The sequence below is a fragment of the Nicotiana tomentosiformis genome, chromosome 8 (genome assembly GCF_000390325.3).
Source record: "Nicotiana tomentosiformis chromosome 8, ASM39032v3, whole genome shotgun sequence".
NCBI lineage: Eukaryota > Viridiplantae > Streptophyta > Magnoliopsida > Solanales > Solanaceae > Nicotiana > Nicotiana tomentosiformis.
The window spans coordinates 2,244,826-2,265,301 of NC_090819.1; the positions used below are offsets into that span (position 1 = coordinate 2,244,826).

Here is a 20,476-nt window from a genome sequence, read left to right on the forward strand (position 1 = left end):
AACTGTTTCTGATAGACCTTCGGCCAAGAAGAAGATAATAAGATAACGGAAGCAAACGACATACGATTAATAATAATGATCTAAAGAGCAGGATGTATAGGAAATGTATATTATTGATTTCATTTCAACTAGTTTAGTATTGAGGCTTAGTTGATTGATTTGTTATGGTTTGTTAGAAGAAGAAAGAAACCTTGTCCCTTCTTTTGGTTGTTGTAAAGGGCTCAAGAGGGGATACCGAAAGCAAAGTACTGTTAAGAACATAGAAGCATAGAAGAAAATCTTGTGTATGTTCACCAACAAGTAAATTGCATTCCAACGACGACCCTTCATAGAAATGGATGGTAAAAAATACTCCCACTGTTTCAATTTATGTGAATCTATTTGACTGGGTACGAAGTTTAAGCAAAAAAGAAAAGACTTTTAAACTTATGGTGTAAAATGAGGCACATATATTTTGTATGGCTATTTGTGTTGTCTGCTATATGCAGTCATACCTCTCTATAACAACATCCTCATATAACAACACTTCACTTTCTCTATAACAACACTTCGCTATAACATTTAAGTATATTCGGAACAAACGAGGTTGTTCTAGAGAGGTTTGATTGTATATATATTTGATGTGCCACTTTGCTCTGGGGTCATAGGAAAAGACAATCAAAAAATTAATATACACCTGATTCTAGACGAAAGCAATAAGTTTAGTTAAACTTGATGAACTGCACTATATCCGTCTTTGAATAGGACAATATTACGCGTTTATGCTCTAACGAACAAAAGCAAAATTAATTGTATATGTAAAGAAATCTGACTTCTGATTCACCCCACTGCTAAGAAACTATTGTATCCTTGTAATTTGATGTTGGCTACAGTGTTGATAAGAACATATTTTTCTAAGACCATGCATATGCATAGTATATAGCGCAAGCATACTCTGCCTGTTCATTAGGAAATCAGTTGGCAAAGGTAAGCAACAAGGCAAGTTTCCCATTACAACAGGAAATGTCTCAGCAATTCCAACTTATAAGTTCCCTTACAACATGTCAGGGAACAAGTTTTTCAACACTCTTCCACTATAACTGATCCTGTCTAAGGTTCTCAGATTTGAAGAGCATCAGCTATTGATCCTGCCAAACTGATAACTTCAAACGGAGCTTGATTAGCGACGGCTTTCACAGTATGAGGACATGAATCTGTGGTCCAAAAGTAAGTGAATGCTTTCTCTGAACCTTGACAACAAAAACATTGGTGACAGTCAGAAACCCGGTAAAGGAGATGCTTAACTAAAAGGCAGGCGGATACAAATTCAAAGATTTACCGTCGTTCTTGTGGAGAAAACGCTCCCATGACCGCTTTGGGAAAATTCCATGAGTCACATAAGCGCTAACTTTTGATGCACCATGAGCGGCCAAAACTTTCTGGGACAACCAAGCATCAAAGAAGTACAATATTAGCAACTTGTCATATGAATGTACTCATTAAAGACGAGTAGCACCGCTTTTTAACAAGAATGCATTAAATTGTGGAGGTCTGGATAAAACATTCTTCATATCATCAAGTCCTTAAAAGGAGAGTTATGCAATCCACGAATGCTAGTATTAGTTTCGAAGTGAATGATTCTTATTGTGCACTCTCTAACTTCCTTTCTCCTTTCCCTTCCATTTGGGGTTTTTTCAAAAATCTAGTTTGACGTGCATTGCTGGGATCCTTAAGTTTACCTCATCCCGTAATTGTTCTGTACCACAATTACAGTCCAGAACTGTTGAGGGTAATAACCTTATGTCTCTTCTAAGCCACTTGTGGCAAAAAATGACACGTTGGCAGATCATGGATCAGTTAAAACTTTTAAGCCAAAGAAAGGAATATTACCAAAATATGGTAAAATTTTAACTGAAAAGAGAAGACACCATGATAGCACGTCAAAGGATCCAACAAAAAGATAACGCATGCCAAAAGCTAGAGTTAGAAGGATGCCTTGAAATTCTTGGGTAAACATGGAGGGCTGATGTGAGGAGTTCAATGGTATTTGCGGGAGCCATGAGGCATAAAAAAGTCAAGAATCAACACATGAAGTGCCAAGATGCTCATAACAAAGTTTCACTTAAAGAGAAGCTTCAAGGCCTTCAAAAGTAGCTCCGCTTGAGGAAAATTCAAGAATGCAACGTCACTGATTTGGAGTGAATATGGGACTTAGTCCAGTCACTTAGGTGTGTAGGACTTGTACATGTTTGCCACACGTTCTTTTGCCTATTTAGGCCATTTTTAATGTCTTCTTTGCTGATTTTTAGAGTTAAGCATGGGGCATTTCTGGAAAGATTCTAGGGTTGTCTTTTATTATAGATATAACAACTGGTTTTAAGTGTAAACAATCAGTTTAGGATGATTAAAATATATTCTCCCATGTGAGGCTTAAGAAACCTTAGTGGTTCTCGTAAGAACTTTACAGATTATCCATTCAAGTGAGCGATTTACTTTGAGGTAATCAGGTTTCTTTATTTCTTAATATCTTAAGAAACCCTACTGGTTCTTGTTCTTTCTTTACCTTTCTGACCACGTGGTATTCTTGGTAGTTTATTCTTGTTTTGTTGTGTGAATCTTTGTCGGCCATGTGTATTGCCCATAAATCTGCCCGTTTCCCTTGATCTTGTTCATGTGAAGAAATCATCTTGTTTGGGGTTCAAAAGTATCCGTGTGCTATCACACCAACAAAGGAAAGGAGAAAAACAAATACTAAGAGTTAATAACTACACAAAATATAAACTCTCTGGATCTCTTTTTGAGAAGGTATAATGTTGAGAACGTAATTAAGTATATAAATGTGTGCTCTCTCTAATAGCTTTACCTTTTAGATGAGATGGTCACACAATTCAACATGGTATCAGAGCCAAGTTAGAGGTCCTGGGTTCGAGTTTCACTACCACCCGTTATCAAAAAGAATTTCCCGTGCTTGGCCCATGAAAAAAATCAGGCCCACATGTGAGGGGACGCATTGAGAATGTAATTATAAATTAAAGCATGCTCTTTCTAATAGCTTAAGTTTTTAGATGAGATGATCACACAATTTAATATATAAATCCTTAGAATCTCCTCACTTATGAAGGAATGAAGGTAAATAAATGACACAGATCAATCAGAATGATTACGCAACCAACCAAGCACAGAGCCTTTTTACGAAACAAGAGACATTAAAGTTTCAAATGATTGTCACATACCGGTGAGTGACATATTTAAGTACTCTTAACACAGATACTAAAACCCTTATCAGATCTAAGAGGAAGGAGTACCTGGCATTCGATTAGGGTACCTCCAGACTGGACCAAGTCATCAACAATGACCACATGACAGCCGTCAGGATTACCCTCTTTTAGCCTGACGATTCTCTTATCACCTTCACGCACTTTAGTGCAGATAACCTAAATAAAAAAATCTGCTGATTACAAAAAAGTTCAAGATTGGGTAAACATACAGAAACCAAATTAGAAAAATGTCATTTTTAACTAACAGTGGGATAGTCAACTAATTGGTTGTGAAACCTCTTCCAAGCTCCATCATCAGGAAAGGCTATAACTATCTGGAAAATGAAAGACATTAAAACATCATTGCTACATCTCAAGGTAATTTTATTGGAAAAACAAGGACAAAATAGCTCAGAAGAACTCGTGCCCACTTTTTCAGACTCAAGAAGCTGCTGAAGCCGTTGCTTCAGCAGCGGAATTCCAGTCTCAAACAGAGGCAGCACATTATCTCCAAAATAGAACCTCTCCTGCAGAAAAGAGAGAAGTACGTTCAACAGAGATGGACGTGGATATCTTGAAAATCTTTAGAGCGCCTATATCACATAAAAGGATACACTTCGCAAGATAAACATAACACTGGTGATATAGATGAAATATTGTTGGCCAGTAATGTTCGTAATAACAACGAAAATAAAGTTATAATCAACATTAGAAAGGTGAGATTTTCTGCGCTTTCAGTATAACTATTGACATTTCTGGCAAAACCATAAAAAGCATAACCTAAAAGCCAAAATAGGATGTGTATAAATTGATGCTTCTGAATGATCGCGTAGTCCAATTATCAATTAAATTGAAGAATCTTAGATAAAATCTTTGACCATCACATCAAATAAGAGCGCAATGTGAATACAAAATGTCCAAATGGCATACAATTACATGATGAAATAAATTAACCTGCAATGCATGTATGTCATAGATAACTAAGCTGGTCGGACCACCCCTTGATATTGGAATATTTGATATTAATCTGGCCATTGTAAATGCAGTGGCCACATCTCCTTCTTCCTCCATCCTCTCAAAGGTACCAGTTGGGAAGAAAGGTAACACAAGTGTAAATGAGGCGACAAACAGCTTTGGAAGTGCGAATATCACAGAAAGCTGTTCAAAGATGACTGCTGGTGAGCTGAAAGATGCTAGAAAAGCAACATGCTGCCCACGGATATCATGTGCGTTGTTTATAAAGAGATTTGGGAAACCATCAGCGAAACTCCTGGAACATGAAATTCATATTGGTTAGTGTTTGTCCCAGTAAAGGGTCAACTATAGTACAAGTAATAGCATCATTTCAAGGTAATTAGTATACCAAGTCAAATCCTCTAGCATACAAATTGCCAATAGAAGATTGTTTACAAAATAGGCAGGAACTAAATAATTGAATTACTGTGTAACCAATGCAAAAATAACGCACACTTTTCCTTTGCCCCGGTTATTGTTTAAAACATTCGTCTCTTTTTACCACTATACCTCGACGAAATTTAGGTTTCTAATAACCGAGAAATCCTGAGGGCCTGCTGGTGTAGGGTTCGAAACTTGGTAGATAATGCGTTTCGCCCCTATACTATAGTACATAGCATCGTATCAAGGTTAATAACTACATCAACTAGTCAAATGCTTCCGCATACAAGTTGCCAGTTGAAGGTTTGATTATTGGCCTATTACAGAATATGCAGGAACTGAAAACTTGAACTTCTGTGTAACCACTAACCAATGCAAAAGTGATGTTATATAATCCTTTTCCTTTGCCTGATTCTTCTTTTTTTTTTTTTTAAAACAAACATCTTTTACTACCCTCAGCCAAAATTTAGGTCTTGCTATGTCATTCCTCAAACGTCCGTCTAGTTTAACAAATGATAGCCAGTCTAAAACCAAGATAAATGAAGAGGGTTGTGGCAGGTTAATGTTCATCATACAATAATTTTCAAACAATGATCAATCCTGTGAATGAAAAGCAAAATCGACATTGAGAATTCAACATAGCTGAAGCAATACATTTCAGATTGAGGTATAGTATAGTGATTGATTTAGGTCATTACACCATTATAGGAAAAAGGTTAAATTAGCCCATATTACATCTGAAATTTAGCAACTTTGCTCTCCTTATACTTTGGGTCTAATCTTACCTTGGCTATTAGGAAATAGTCTCGTTTTTCCGTTGACCACTACCGGAGCTCCAAGGTGAAGCACAACAGAGAGGTAATTTTAAACCATAGAGGATAAATTCGGACTTTTTTCCTCAAAGTGTTTTAATACGCGGAGTTCACCCATTTCACAGTAGAACCAGAGTCGGAGCCAGAATTTAAAGCTTATGGGTTCGGGATTCTAAATCTTTTTAAGTTACTGGATTCAAAATTAATAATTTGTACCTATTCAATGAAATTTCTCAAGACAAATACATGATTCGAAACAAAGCTACTAACAATAAAAGGAGGAATCTTGATTCAATTTTACCATTCGACTCGACACACTAAAAACTTTTTACTCGAAATTGAAGTAAAGATGTATAATTTGCGTATATAGCAAGCTGATACAAAGGCATATGAGAGTAAAATCGAACCTCCAGTTAATAGAGTGGAGAATAATGGAGTCGGATTCAGAAGCGATTTTGCGAGCAACATCTTCCATTTCAACACAGTAGTATAGAAGCACTTGCTTCTTCTTCTTTACTGTTGCCTTCTCCATCTTAACACAGTGTGTGTGTGTGACAAAATTGCAGGAGAGTTGTAGTTTAAGCCTGTCGTTTAAGGATTTTTGACTAAGGTTTAAGTCTTCCAACAATTTGCTGTTTTAGTCCTCTAAAACATACATAATTTACTATTAGCCCAGTTCCATTTTTTCTTAAACCTTATTGAACATTTGAACTAGTACTAGTACTGTTACTGTTGCTCTCTAAGAAGATTAATTAATTGGTGCATTTAAAATTCAGGAAAATATCCAAATTCGCCTATTATTCAAAATTGTTATAATTTTGTCACATGTTACACTTTTGGTCCATTCACACTTTGGTCCCGTTTGGATTGACTTATTTTAAGTGCTTTTAAGCTAAAATAGCTTTTAAGCCATTTTGTAGTGTTTGGATAAAGTAAAAAAATATTTTTAAGCACTTGTTTTTAAGTTAAAATAACAAAAATAAACCAAAAGCCAAAAGTTAGAATTCCTAACTTATGACTTTTGGCTTAAAAGTCACTTAAAACAAGCTCATCCAAATTGGCTCTTTGCCTTAGTAAAAGTTGTTGAAAACCTGTGTTCGATACTAGAAAATCAGAGAAGAAAAGAAATGCTAGTTCACTATAACAGAACATTAATAATTTTCGAGCTCACAAGTTGCTTGTGTGTCTTTAAGAAATTTAATCCCTTCACAAAGGTTATGAATTACTTCCTCCCAGGAGAGAACGGAAAAACTATTCTGTAATACTGACAATTGAAATTACAGAACTTCAGTGAACTCAACAAACGGAGCAAATCACACTTGACACTTTGTTTATATGGAAAAACAATGTAATAATTTAGAAAGGAGAAAAGAAAATTTTCAGATTTTCCATGTGTAAAAATGAGGCCAAGTCTCTAAATTTATAGACAATAAAAGGGTGAGATGAAGAGGTGCAAGCCAAGATGTGCCTCTTTCATTTCTCATTCACACCCAATAAAAAAAGCTAACAAAAGTAAATCATTTCGTATTTACTCTTGCTAACGAGCTTCAATATAAAATTGTAGACTTCACATATCCAAAATTTTCAAGAAGTTATCCAAATTTATTTCTCAACTTTAACTATATTTCAAAATTATTCTTCGGTTGGAACTCCATTAAAAGTCAAGGGCAAAGTAATATTAGACCAAAAGCTTAAAGGAGGACAAAGTTGTTCAATTTTGTATAGGAACAAATTTGATCTTCATCCTTTGATATTATATATTATGTTACATGGCTTTAAAAAAGAATTAAAATGATTTTCCATCTTTCTTTTTTATTTATTTTTATATTATATCTTTTTATTCTTAAAATGTTACAAGAAATTCATAACGCTTTACCCTCTTTGCCTTGGGGTAATGTCCAGTTCCACGTGTAACTCTTTTTTTTTTTTTTTTTTTGGTTGAGGAAACTGAAAAAATACAAATATTATCTGAAATAAGTATAACAAAATGTATTCCTTGTTTATCTGCCAAATACTGAGAGTCAACGAGGGGGAATTGCAAAATACATAAGTTTATGTACGTTGGACTGCTTGGAAGTTTCCCAACTCTTTTAAAACATTGCTTGTACTTCTTACTTATTTAATCTAATAAAATTTCAATAACTTGTAATTTAAACCTAATTATGGTCACATGAACTGCAATTAAACAGTTTAAACACTGTAACTGAAGTTACTTATGAAATTCAAATACAAATTGTCCTTCTGAAGTTATGAAATTCAATACAAAATATCGTTTTTGGCTATCCAAAGATAATTTTTTTTTATACATTTTAACTAATCTCTTCTGAATTAAAATCTCATTGTAATTATTTATTTTAATAATTTAACTGAATAAAAGCCGGCTCGACTTGACTCAAATACAGAGAGTCCTCTTGTAAATAAAAAAGTTCATGGAATTTTAGGTTGATGAAACCGCTACATTATGTTTCAAATTTATCGATAAGACCAAAACAAATACTGTATCCTTAACTAATACTATTCCAAAATTGTCACTGAAATATGCATTTTCCAGATATTTTGTGTTGTCAATGATAAATGTGAAAGGGGCCTGATACACTACTAGAAATCCGGTAAAAACCGACCAACGTTGGTCGGTAATGGCAAAAAACCGACCAAAACGCGACCATTTGCGTGTGGGCGGAATTTTTGTGGTCGGAAAGGAATACCGACCAAAGTTGGTCGGAAATTACCGACCAACTTTAGTGCGTCACTTAAATTCAAAAAAAAAATATTGCAAAAAAAAATCGACTAAAGTTGGTCGGTATTTTAATTATGTAATAAAAAGATTCACCATCTGGGAATTGAACCGGGGTCTGTACTGTGGCAGGATACTATTCTACCACTAGACCATTGGTACATTTTATTTTAAGACTGTCTTTTATTTGATTTATACTGTTTAATTATATTTTTACACGAAAATAACCGACCAAAGTTGGTCGGTTTTTTTAAATGACCCGCCGAATTAACCGACCAATTTTGGTCATTTTTTTTAATATTAATTTTTATTTATTTTAATTGAAAAACCGACCAAAGTTGGTCGGTTTCTTGAAACATAAATTTCGCGGGACTCAAAAATAGTTTCCCGCATTTTTGCTCCAAAGAAAACCGACCAAAGTTGGTCGGTTTCGTAAAAAAAAAAATATTTTGAAAAATCGACCAACTTTGGTCGGTTTTTTGGTCGGTTTTTTGACCGACCAAAGTTGATCGGTCGACCTTAATCGATTTTTGTCGAATTTTTAGTAGTGATACTCCCACATATTTTCGAAGTTGATTGCTATGATTGTGCTATTTTACTTTTCCGCCTGAACTCTTTATTCTTGTCATAATAATTGATACATATATATATATACACACACATCAATTATATATAAAATATATATATTATATATAAATTTACCGACTATTATTTTGCAGTGCGACTATATTGAGAAGATTTACCAATATAATATGATAAGTTTGAAACCCTCCGACATCATGCCTATGAGGGATGGTAATAAAAAGCCATATGCATTACAAATGGAATCCTCTAGAGTCACCATCGAGGGCGGGGAGCGATGAGATGATTGAGATCCGCTCCCTTTAATCAATAATATATAAGTTCGAGTCTTGGGAATAAAAAATTTAGGCTGACTGGCATTTAAAATTTTAGCTACACATCAAAAGTACATGATAAATATTAGTGATCTATAAACAAAAGAAAGAATCGCCATACAAAATTGTTGACCACGATAAATTAAATAATAAAGAAAAAAATGAATCTAAAGTGAGTTGTCAATTATCGGAAAAATAGATGGAAATAATGCTCCAACCCCACTTCAATTTCTTTAATTTATAGCCATGTTCTTCTGCTTGTGCACCCATTTGGGGTCATGTGATGATGTTGCCAATTGGCATCCAATAATAGCTTGATCTTGACATAAATAACCAACATAATTTTGACAACTTCCAAATGCCATATTCTCTTACACATAATTTAACAATTTACCTGAAGAATTATAAGTTTCACATAGATACCAAGCTGGTATTCCTAATGCATCACCTATCATTTTCTCATGCCAACCATTTTTCATTGCTTGATTCAATCTCCTAACAAATCCTTCTCTTTTCCCCTCACAATAATTCAAGAACTTTGCTATGGTTCTTGAGTTCTTGCTTTTCCAACAGCTTCGGTCTACTGTCACTGGCTCGACAGATTCAGATTCTGACGTTGCACGTCCAGAACTAGCTAAACTAGCAATATACTCAATCATGCCATTTACAAGACTAGCCGGGGCATTACCTTGACCATTCCATAGCCATATACGCGCCATGCCTTTTTGAAGTGCCAAAGACATGGCATGTTTATAATTTGGACTATACAATATTGAAGGACTAATATGTAGAACAAACTCATCGTTGTTGTCACGGGACTCAACGATGATTGGACGAGTCATATTCCGGCTAGATAGTCGGAGTATGACATGTTTAACTAACTTCTTATTCTGGGATTGACCAAAATCAACATCACTAGTAGGATAAAGAATATTTTCAACAAATTTACTTGTCTTCAAAACTAAACGTGTGGCTTCGTCGTTCGATACAAAAAAGAGATCGAAACGCCTCTTTGCAAATGTAGCATCAGCTTCATTGACAATTGTTATGGAAAAACCTTTGGAGGCTTCATAATTTGCCCATAAGGAGACTACTATTGCAAAAATGACCACAACAAGCCTAAGAATTATACTTGTCTTTGATGAAGTGCTTTTGTGGTTATTTTCATCAACTTCAAGATTGGAGGAGGGGTATATGGCAGAGTTTTTTGTGGTTGGTTTTATGAGAGGTTGAAGGAGATGTTGGTTTTTCTCTTCCATATAGAGAGGAGAAAAAAGAAGAAGAAGATGGAATAATATGAAATGTACAAAAAACAGTTACAAAAATAGAAGAATAGGGGACATCATAGGCCACAATGAGTGACTACTAATAGATAAAGGGTCCGTTTGTCAACTTACTTTTTTCTTTCTAAAATATTCGACTTCTTGGGTATAAATTAAGATATTGATTTACCGCTAAAGGTTATGGTAAAATGAATAAGATTTCTCTATCCTTAATTAGAGGTTACCGATTTGATCCCTAGAAATGATTTTTTTGGTAGCGAGCGATTCCTACTTTAATAGGCTTTAAGCAGCACGACTCCGTATCATTAGGGACCTCAATACAGATACCAGATACCATATGAAAAATAAAAAAAGAAGAAGTGATTTACATGATTTCACAATCATTCAACAAATTAAAGGCAGTTGGCATTTGAATACTAACACGACATTAGTGAGTTATACGCAACTCTCAAGTAGGTCATGCCATGTTATATTTTCTTTTACATTCATCATTTGACCTAGAATTCTTTGTCATTTTTTTCTGGACTACGTCGTGATATATTTTGGTTTTTCAATCTTGGTTAAGTGAGCCAAAAAAACAAACTACTAGTATATAACTAAAATGGGACTACTAATATAAAAATAATTTAAAATATTGTCAAAACATAAATGTCAGCCGAAAAAAAAAAATAGGTGGTTTCTTTTCATCTATCCAAGTTTTGATGGATAAGTTATCCGATATCTATACTAGTGAAAGATAACAAATACCCCGTGAAATTAATTAAGGTGAGCGCAAGATATTCAAGACACCAAGATTAATAAAAAAAAATCAAATGGATAATTGCATTTCAGTTAAGGTGTCGGCGAGAGTTTTCCTCCAATTATTAATGAGGAAATGCATGCACATGGCTTTAATATAGTATTTTACTCTAATTATATTCCAACTTGGTAGGAACTAAGGATAATCAATTACTGGTTACAAAACCAGGAACAGTTCCAGCAATATATTGAATATCCCACCCCACAATGTGATAGCATTCCGTTTACAACCATTAAAAATTAAAATTAAATAAAGCAAATGATGAGAGAAAATATGCGTACCGTATTTGATTTGGATAAATAAAATTTAGTTTAGGGTAGTGATATATATATTAAATGGAGTATTTTAAAATGTAAAGTATGCAAAAGGGAAAAGAAAAGATCAACAAGATTCAATATTTTTTTCTTCTTTGAAAATATTGAGGATGAACATTCACTAAGGGTTGTGGTGAAACACATGGAATTCCTTTACTCTTGATCAAAAGTTTAGGGTTCGAATTTTGGGTATGAAAAGCCCAGTATTTTAAAAGGCGTGGGCATCAGGCGAGACGTTTTATATATGCCTCAGCGAGACGTAAGCCCCGAGGCACGGGGCGTAAGCCCCATAAGTATTTAATTTTTAATATTTTATAAAATAATATAATGATAGTAAATATTTATAAATAGGTAAAATTACATAAAAATTGAAGAATACTATAAATATGTGAAATATTTGTATATATATATATATATATATATATATATATATAGTGTGTGTGTGTGTGTGGGGGGGGGGCGCGCGTGCGCGCTCCATCCCCACAAAAACTAGTCAAAAAATCTATTATACGCTATTTACAAGCAATGTTTTAAAAGGCGGGGGTGTGAGGTGGGGCGTTTTACTTGATATGGGGCGAGGCGTAAGCCTTGGGGGGGGGGGGGAGGGGGGACCTAAGCCCCATGGAGCTTAAAAATTTTTAATTTATAAATTAATAAAATAACATAATAATACAAAAAATATAAAATATAAATTAAAAGTTAAAAATTAAAAGAAAATTAAAGGAACTCATAGAAAAAAAATATCTAGCATCATTCTTAAGTATAACTAATGCATACAAATCACGTATAACGTCTTTAACTTTCAAATAATAAAAAACTTATAATTTCTTTAAAAAAATGATCAAACTCCACATTTTACCTTCCTAAAAGTAAATAATTAATAAAATCTTATTAGTACGATAATTAAAATATTACTCCTTCATGAATAAATACAAATTAGTTTAAGATATCAAATTAATAAAAGTATATAACAAGGAGGGACATATGAACTAAGACACGACCAATAACAAGTGAAGATATAAATTCGCAATACTATGTCTCATTATTAGAGTTATACTCAATATTCATATTTCTATCGATGAATAGAACTTTTATCATTAATTTGTTAAAGAATTTTGAAGGTCAACGATATTAATTTAGAAATTTGACACGTGATTTGCGTTAGAACTGTTAGGCGAGCCCCGAGCGTTGGGCGTTATGCGTGTTTAGGGTGTACAGTCGGACGCTTAGGGCGTAAACCTCATAGAACTAAGTCTCATACATGAGCCCCAGGGTGTTTTGCAAGTGTCCCGCCCAGGGGCGAGCCCAGGGCGAGTCCCAGAAATGCCTTTTAAAACACCGGAAAAATCCTCCGTTAGGAAGCGTTTCACCCCTCAAATGGGACTTACGCGGCGCAGATTCAGATTACTCGAGGCCTTAATGCGGATACTGAATATCGGAAGGAAATCAAAAAGAGAAAAAGAATGAACATTGACTGAACGTGTTTCAACTTAATTAAAAATGATGTTCCCAATAATGATAACTTTATACTATAATTTACTAAATATTGTTTTTTCAAAACAATTTTGAGAAATCAGAGAACTTACAAATTCTAGAACTGCAGTTGGTTTGTTTACTTCATTTTTGAGATATGTTTTGAATCATGTTATATTTTCACATTGTTTGTAGCACAAATTATATAATTATTATATTTGAGTTTCATCCAAAAATGAAATGCTATATGATTCTTTTAAACTTAATACATAAATTTTTATTATTGTGTATACACTTACAGTGACATAAGACGACATTTATGATTTTGTTAAAAATATGATCTCATTTTGCTTAAACAAATCAGATCATACTTTAATATAATTAATATTCTTTAACGACGTCTGCGCACTACTAGTAAAGATGCAAAAAGAATCTTACTATCAACATAATAAAAATTAGACCCTTTTTATTTACAAATTCACAAGGAATTGTAGCGGCCATGATTGCCCTCCTAGTGCTTATATGCATAGATAGTGTGAAAAAGATTTACAATCAGATTACTTAAAAGGTAATTGTATGTAATTCTCTATACCAAATTAATTTGTAATCTTAGAAAATAAAAAGAAATCTTCTCTAAAATACCACTCTACCTCTAGCAAAATAAATACGAATATGAATATCTTCTTCTATCCAAATCACTACTGTAATACTTACATTAAATCTACAACAAGTACATATTTAATACTTGCTGTATTTTTGTACACGTTGTCATAAGTTTAAAAAATAACAATAAAACTAATACTCTTTACATGCTAACTTAGTCAATATTTGTTGCTTGCGTGCAATTGTTAATTATGACGTAAGTTGTCACGACCCAATTTCACCTATAGGTCGTGATGATGCTCAACATCACAACTAGGTAAGCCAACTAGTGAATTAAACATATATTTCTTCTTTTTATAAATTTCTGAGTAATTAAACTCTTCTTACTTGCAAGATTTAAGGAAAATATAAAAGGTTCTGATTAAATAAAAATCAAGAAAATAATTCAAATCATAATTCTACTAGTGAGTGTGCCAAAACCTGATGTCACAAGTATATGAGCATCTAGTAGATTATACAAAGAAATCCAAAATACTGTCTGAATACAAAATAGACAGAAAACAAATACAAAGGAGACACTAGGTGCTGCGGAACGGCTCAGGAGAAGCAGCTCACCACTAGGCCTCGGGATAGCGTGGGTGTGCACCGGTAGGACCGCCTAAGGTTCCTGTCTCAGATCCTGCACAAAAAATGCAGCAAGCGTAGCATGAGTACGAAAACAACGTGTACCCAGTAAGTATCAAGTCTAATCTCGAAGAAGTAGTGACGAGAGGTCGACTTTGACACTTACTATGGGTCAATAATATTAAAATAGAAATATTTAAATAGACATGGTTTATGTGAATAACAATAATCTTCTTAACAAGCGGGAATAAAAAGAATTCTTTCAAATTCAATAATTTTCAATTAATCATTTATCTTCACAAGCTGCAATATGATGTCAAGATATCGTGTAATTATTATTGTTACGCACGATTTCTGCCGTGGTCGTACGGCCCGATTCAGAGTGTCGTGTACACTACCGAGGGACGTGCGACATGATCCATAGATGGATCTATACTGCCTAGGCATTCGACCCGCTCCACAAGAAAGGAGGATATTTTCTTATGAACCTCCGGAATGAGAAATTATTATAAGGCTAATACATAAAGATGTGCAATTCTATTACTAGCCAAGTAATTTGCATAAAAATTCAAGTATGTGAAATTTCGGTCTTTTTACTATTTCCTCTAATAATTTTTAATATAATTTCAGTACTTTAATTAAATAAAGGATGCAATTATTACAAGTAAGTGATAATTTGAGTCCTAAACTACTTGGACATAGCATAATTAGTAGTTACGCACGGACTCTCGTCACCTCGTGCGTACGTAGCCCCCACAATTAGTAACAATTATTAATTTAAATCACCTATGGACTAAATGCCCTCTTACAAGGTTAGACAAGAGACTTACCTCGTCCCAAAGTTTACTTTCCGATCTCAATTTCACGTTAAAGCCTCAATTCGGTGCCGAAAAATCCGAAACTAGCCAAAAGTTATATAAAATAATCAATACATGCTTAACAACTTAAAATTAGAGTATTAGATTAATTACCCAACCCAAATTGATAAAATTTCTAAAATTCACCCCGGACCCACGTGCCCGGATTCCGAAAATTTTTGGAGAAAATCGTTACCCATAATCTCAAGAACTCAATTATATAATTTCTATCCCATTCCATAATCATTTTCATGGTTAAAATCTCATTTTTGTCAAAATCTAGGTTTTTTATCTAAACCCTTGATTTCTACAATTTACATATTATAATCTACTAATAATCTATGTATTTAACTCATAATAGGTAGAATTAACTTACCTCCAAGTGGCTAGGTAAATACTCCTCTCAAAAAGCTCCAAATTCGCCCAAGAATGGAGAAAATGGGCTCAAAAATGGCTGAGCCCCGTTTTAAGACATTCTGCCGAGCAATTTTTTGCTTTTGTGGCTCCTCATCTGCGGAAAGGACCTCGCAGATGTGGCTTTTTTCCCTTAGCCGGCTTGTCCGCTTCTGCGATCAGTGGCTCGCTTCTGCGAGACCGGTTTTGCGAGACCTCTTCTGCGGTGCATACGCCGCACCTGCGCCCTCGTCCGCACCTGCGATGCCTTTCTCGCACTTGCGCCTTCGCATGTGCGGTCCATTTCCCCACTTCTGTGGTCATTGGCAGCCCCCCTCTTGGATGCTTCTGCGGCTCATGGCTCGCACCTGTGGCTGCCCATGCGCATGTGTGGTTACACCAGAAGCTGGAAGCTTCAGTTGTTCCTTCCAAGTCCAAACTTGGTCCGCGCCTCGTCCGGTTAACACCCGAGGCCCCCAGGGCCCCGCCCGAACATACTAACAAGTTTGAAATCATAAAACGGATTCGCTCGAACCCTCAGAAAGTGTAAAACAACATCAAAACTAAGAAACGTACCTCAAACCAAATTGATTCAACTTAGAATTTTTAAATTCTTCAAACTTACTCCGAACGCGCCGAAACATACCTAAACTACTCAGAATGACACCAAATCTTGCTGCAAGTCTTAAATCACCTTACAGAACTATTCCCAGACTCAGAATTTTGACCAGACCTCGATTACTCCAAAACCTACTCCAAACCAAAATTTAAAGAACCTTAAACCTTTATATAGTTGATTTTCACTATTAAGCGCCGAAACGCTTCCGGGTTATCCAAAACCCGATTCGAACATACGACCAAGTTTAAAATTATCATACGAACCTATTTGAATCTTCAAATCCCGATTCCGGCGTCATTTTCTCAAAATGTTGACCGAAGTCAAACTTGCCCTTTTTAAAGCTAACTTAAGAACCAAGTGTTCCGATTTCAACCCGAACTCTTCCAAATCCCGAACTAACCATCCCCGCAAGTCATAAAATAGTAAAAGCACCTACAAAAATTTTTATTTAGGGGAGCAGGGTTCTAGAAGGCAAAACGACCGGTTGGGTCGTTACATTCTCCACCTCTTAAACAAACGTTCGTCCTCGAACGAGTTTAGAATTATACGTGGAGTGCTGAATAATTATGGATATCTGGTTCGCATATCCTCCTTGGCCTCCCAAAGTCACTTCCCCGACTGGTTGGCCCCTCCACTGGACTTTTACCGCAGAAATCTTCTTGGACCTCAACTAGCGAACCTGTCTATCAACAATGGAAACTGGTTCCTTTTCATAACCCAAGCTCTTATCTAGCTGAACTGTGCTGAAGTCTAACACATGTGATAGGTCGGCATGATACTTCTGGAACATAGATACATGGAAAGCCGGATGAACTCCCGATATACTGGGAGGCAAAGCAAGCTCATAAGCAACCTCCCCAACTCGCCTCAACACCTCAAATGGGCCTATAAACCTTGGGCTCAACTTGCCCTTCTTTCCGAATCTCATGATTCCCTTTATCGATGAAACCTTCAAGAGGACTTTCTCACCCACCATAAATGATAAATCATGTGCTTTCTGATCCGCGTAACTCTTTTGTCTGGACTGTGCTGTACGAAGTCGCTCCTGAATCAACTTCATCTTTTCCAAGGCATCCTTCACCAAATCAGTACCATATAACTTAGCCTTGCCGGGTTCAAACCATCCGATTTGCGAACGATATCCCCGACCATATAAAGCCTCAAATGGAGCCATCTCGATGCTGGATTGGTAACTGTCGTTATAAGCAAACTCGTCCAAAGGCAAGAAACGATCCCATTGACCTCCGAAGACAACCACACATGCCCTGAGCATATCCTCCAAAATCTGAACTGTCCGCTCTGACTGCCCATCGTTCTGCGGATGAAAGGCTGTGCTGAGCTCCACACGGGTCCCCAACTCACTCTGTACTACTCTCCAAAAATGTGAAGTAAACTGAGGGCCTCTATCTGATATGATGGAAATTGGCACACCGTGCAATCGAACTATCTCCTGAATATAAATCTGGGCCAACCTCTTTGAAGTATATGTAGTCACAACCAGAATGAAGTATGCCGACTTGGTCAACCTGTTGACAATGACCCAAACTGCATCAAACTTCCACAAGGTCCGCGGCAACCCAACTACAAAGTCCATAGTAATGCGTTCCCATTTCCACTCCGGTATAGTCATCTGCTGAAGTAGGCTACCTGGCCTCTGGTGCTCATATTTAACTTATTGGCAATTTAGGCACCTAGCTACATACTCAGCTATGTCCTTCTTCATCCGCCGCCACCAAAAATGCTGCCTCAGGTCACGATACATCTTCGTAGCACATGGATGAATAGAATACCGAGAACTGTATGCCTCCTCTAAGATCTTTTCCCTCAGTCCATCTGCATTAGGAACATATAGACGATCATGGAGTCACAAAACACCATCTTCGCCGATAGTAACCTCCTTTGCACCACCCCGTAGTACCGTCTCTCGGAGAACCAATAAGTGTGGATCATCAAACTCGCGAGCCTTGATCTACTCAAATAGTGAAGGCTGGGCAACAACACATGCAAGAATTCGGCTGGGCTCTGAAATATCCAGCCTCACAAGTTTGTTTTCCAAGGACTGAATATCCAAAGCTAATGGCCTCTCCTCTTCTGAAATAAAAGCCAAACTACCCATACTCTCTGCCTTTCTACTCATGGCGTCTGCAACTACATTTGCTTTGCCCGAATGATACATGATAGTAATATCATAATCTTTTAGTAACTCGAGCGATCTGCGCTGCCTCAAATTTAGGTCCCTCTACTTGAACAAATGCTGCAAACTGCGATGATCGGTGTAAACCTCACAAGACACCCCATAAAGATAATGCCTCCAAATCTTAAGAGAGTGAACAATCGCAGCTAACTCCAAATCATGTACCGGGTAATTCTTCTCGTGGGGCTTCAGTTGACGGGAGGCATATGCAATAAATCATCCCTCTTGCATCAATACACAACCCAAGCCGACGCGTGAAGCGTCGCAAATACACTGTATATATCCTTGAACCGGAAGGCAACACTAACACTGGTGTTGTAGTCAATGCTGTCTTGAGCTTTTGAAAGCTCACCTCACAATCATCGGACCATCGGAAAGGATCACCTTTCTGGGTTAATTTGGTCAAAGGTGCAGTAATCGATGAAAAAACCTTCACGAACCGACGATAATAACCTGCTAACCCCATGAAACTCCCGAACTCAGTCGCCGAAGTGGGACGACGTCAATTCTGAACTGCCTCGATCTTTTTGGGATCAACTTTAATACCCTCGCCCGATACAATATGCCCCAGAAATGCTACAGAATTTAGCCAAAATTCACATTTGGAGAATTTAGCATATAACTTTTGTTACCGCAACGTCTGAAGCACCATTCTCATATGTTGTTCATGTTCCTCCTTACTACGCGAGAGGATCAAAATATCATCAATGAAGACGATGACAAACGAGTCAATATATGGCCCGAACATCATGTTCATCAAATCCATAAACGCCGCCGGGGCGTTAGTCAAACCGAAGGACATCACTAGAAACTCATAATGACCATACCTAGTCCGGAAAGCAGTATTCAGAACATCCGAATCCCGAATCTTCAACTGATGATACCTCGACCTCAGGTCAATCTTAGAGAATAGCCTAGCACCCTGCAACTAGTCAAATAGATCATCAATACGCGGAAACGGGTACTTGTTCTTAATTGTAACTTTGTTCAACTGGCGATAATCAATACACATTCGCATAGTTCCATCCCTTTTCTTCACAAATAATAGCGGTGCACCCCACGGCGACACACTCGGTCTGACAAACCCTTTGGCTAGTAACTCCTCAAGCTGTTCTTTCAACTCCTTCAATTCTTTCTAAGCTATGCGATACAGTGATATAGATATAGGCTGGTTATCTGGAGCTAAGTTAATACATAAATCAATATCACGATCTGGTGGCATGCCTGGAAGATCTGAATGAAATATATCGGAGAACTCCTGGACTACAAGCACTGAATCAACCGCTGGAGTCTTTGCAGTAGTGTCCCAAACATAGGCTAGATAAGCTAAACAACCTTTCTCGACCATGTGTCGAGCCTTTAGAAAGGAAATAACCTGATTAGATGTGCTAACAGACGAACCATTCCACTCCAACCCAGGCAACGCTGGAATCGCCAAGGTAATAGTCTTGGCATGCAAATCTAGGATGGCATGATATGGAGATAACCAGTCCATGCCCAGGATAATCTCGAAGTTGGTTATCTCGAGCAGCAGAAGATCTGCTCTAGTTTTATAACCACAGAATGTAACAATGCATGACCGGTAGATCCGGTCCACAACAACAGAATCACCCACAGGAGTGGGCACATAAACAAGAGTACCCAAGTACTCACGAGAAACACCTAGGAAATGAGCAAATAGAGATGACATATAAGAATATGTAGACCCTGTATCAAATAATACAGAGGCATCTTTGCCGCAAATAGAAATAATTCATGTGATCATGACATCTGAGGCCTCTGCATCTGGTCTGGCCAGAAAAAGCATAGAACCGAGCTGGAGCGCCACCTGGATGGCCTCCACCTGGCTTCCCTCCACCTCTAGGACGACCCCTACCCACCTGCCCTCCACCTCTGGGTGGCCGGACGGCTGGTGGAGCAACTGGTGCTGTAATCATAGGATGCTGACTCTGTTGCGCTGGCCTACCTCGAAGCCTGGGGTAGAATATCTGCATATGACTGAAATCCCCTCACTCGAAACAACCCCTCGGTATGGTGGGATGTTGGCCTAAGTCTGGTTCTGATGACTTGAATACCCACTGGAGGAACCCTGAATAGCTGGTGGGCGGTAAGAACTCTCTGGCATAGCACTGAAATAGGGTCATACCGGAGCACCCCGAGGAGGCAGTTGTGCTGGATATGGGGCCCTGCTTGACTGCCCTCTCACGAACTGACCTCTACCCCCAGACGGGGCACCTCTGAACT

At 36.9% G+C, this 20,476-nt stretch overlaps 3 protein-coding genes across 4 annotated transcripts; all 3 read right to left on the reverse strand.

Moving 5' to 3' along the window:
• Positions 1-831: 831 nt before the first annotated feature.
• Positions 832-6,026, reverse strand: LOC104112352 (ribose-phosphate pyrophosphokinase 4-like). 2 transcript variants are annotated; one of them, XM_009622236.4, is made up of 7 exons: positions 5,851-6,026; positions 4,191-4,506; positions 3,668-3,763; positions 3,503-3,571; positions 3,285-3,413; positions 1,319-1,418; positions 832-1,223 (listed from the first exon to the last, which is right to left on the reverse strand). In XM_009622236.4, exons 1-7 carry the CDS (start codon positions 5,973-5,975, stop codon positions 1,099-1,101), a joined length of 960 nt encoding a protein of 319 aa, XP_009620531.1. In that variant the 5' UTR covers positions 5,976-6,026; the 3' UTR covers positions 832-1,098. The 2 variants fall into 2 exon arrangements, with proteins under 2 accessions (XP_009620531.1, XP_009620530.1); XM_009622235.4 differs by having other exon boundaries at positions 832-1,229; positions 5,851-6,024.
• Positions 6,027-9,444: 3,418 nt separating this feature from the next.
• Positions 9,445-10,332, reverse strand: LOC104112351 (uncharacterized). Its single transcript, XM_009622234.4, has one exon. The coding sequence runs from the start codon at positions 10,330-10,332 to the stop codon at positions 9,445-9,447; it is 888 nt and encodes a 295-aa protein (XP_009620529.1).
• Positions 10,333-19,367: 9,035 nt separating this feature from the next.
• On the reverse strand, positions 19,368-19,727 carry LOC138896808 (uncharacterized). The gene has a single exon (XM_070182140.1). The coding sequence runs from the start codon at positions 19,725-19,727 to the stop codon at positions 19,368-19,370; it is 360 nt and encodes a 119-aa protein (XP_070038241.1).
• Positions 19,728-20,476: the final 749 nt, after the last annotated feature.

Bases quoted from the DNA above. Each gene is read 5' to 3' on its own strand.
- LOC104112351 (XM_009622234.4), bottom strand. From the start codon at position 10,332: ATGGAAGAGAAAAACCAACATCTCCTTCAACCTCTCATAAAACCAACC.
- LOC138896808 (XM_070182140.1), bottom strand. From the start codon at position 19,727: ATGGACTGGTTATCTCCATATCATGCCATCCTAGATTTGCATGCCAAG.
- LOC104112352 (XM_009622235.4), bottom strand. From the start codon at position 5,975: ATGGAGAAGGCAACAGTAAAGAAGAAGAAGCAAGTGCTTCTATACTAC. The intron at 3,414-3,502 runs GTTAGTTAAAAA...TTTTTTATTTAG, and splicing joins AATTAGTTGACTATCCCACT to GTTATCTGCACTAAAGTGCG. The intron at 1,230-1,318 runs GTAAATCTTTGA...TTTGTTGTCAAG, and splicing joins TTTTCTCCACAAGAACGACG to GTTCAGAGAAAGCATTCACT.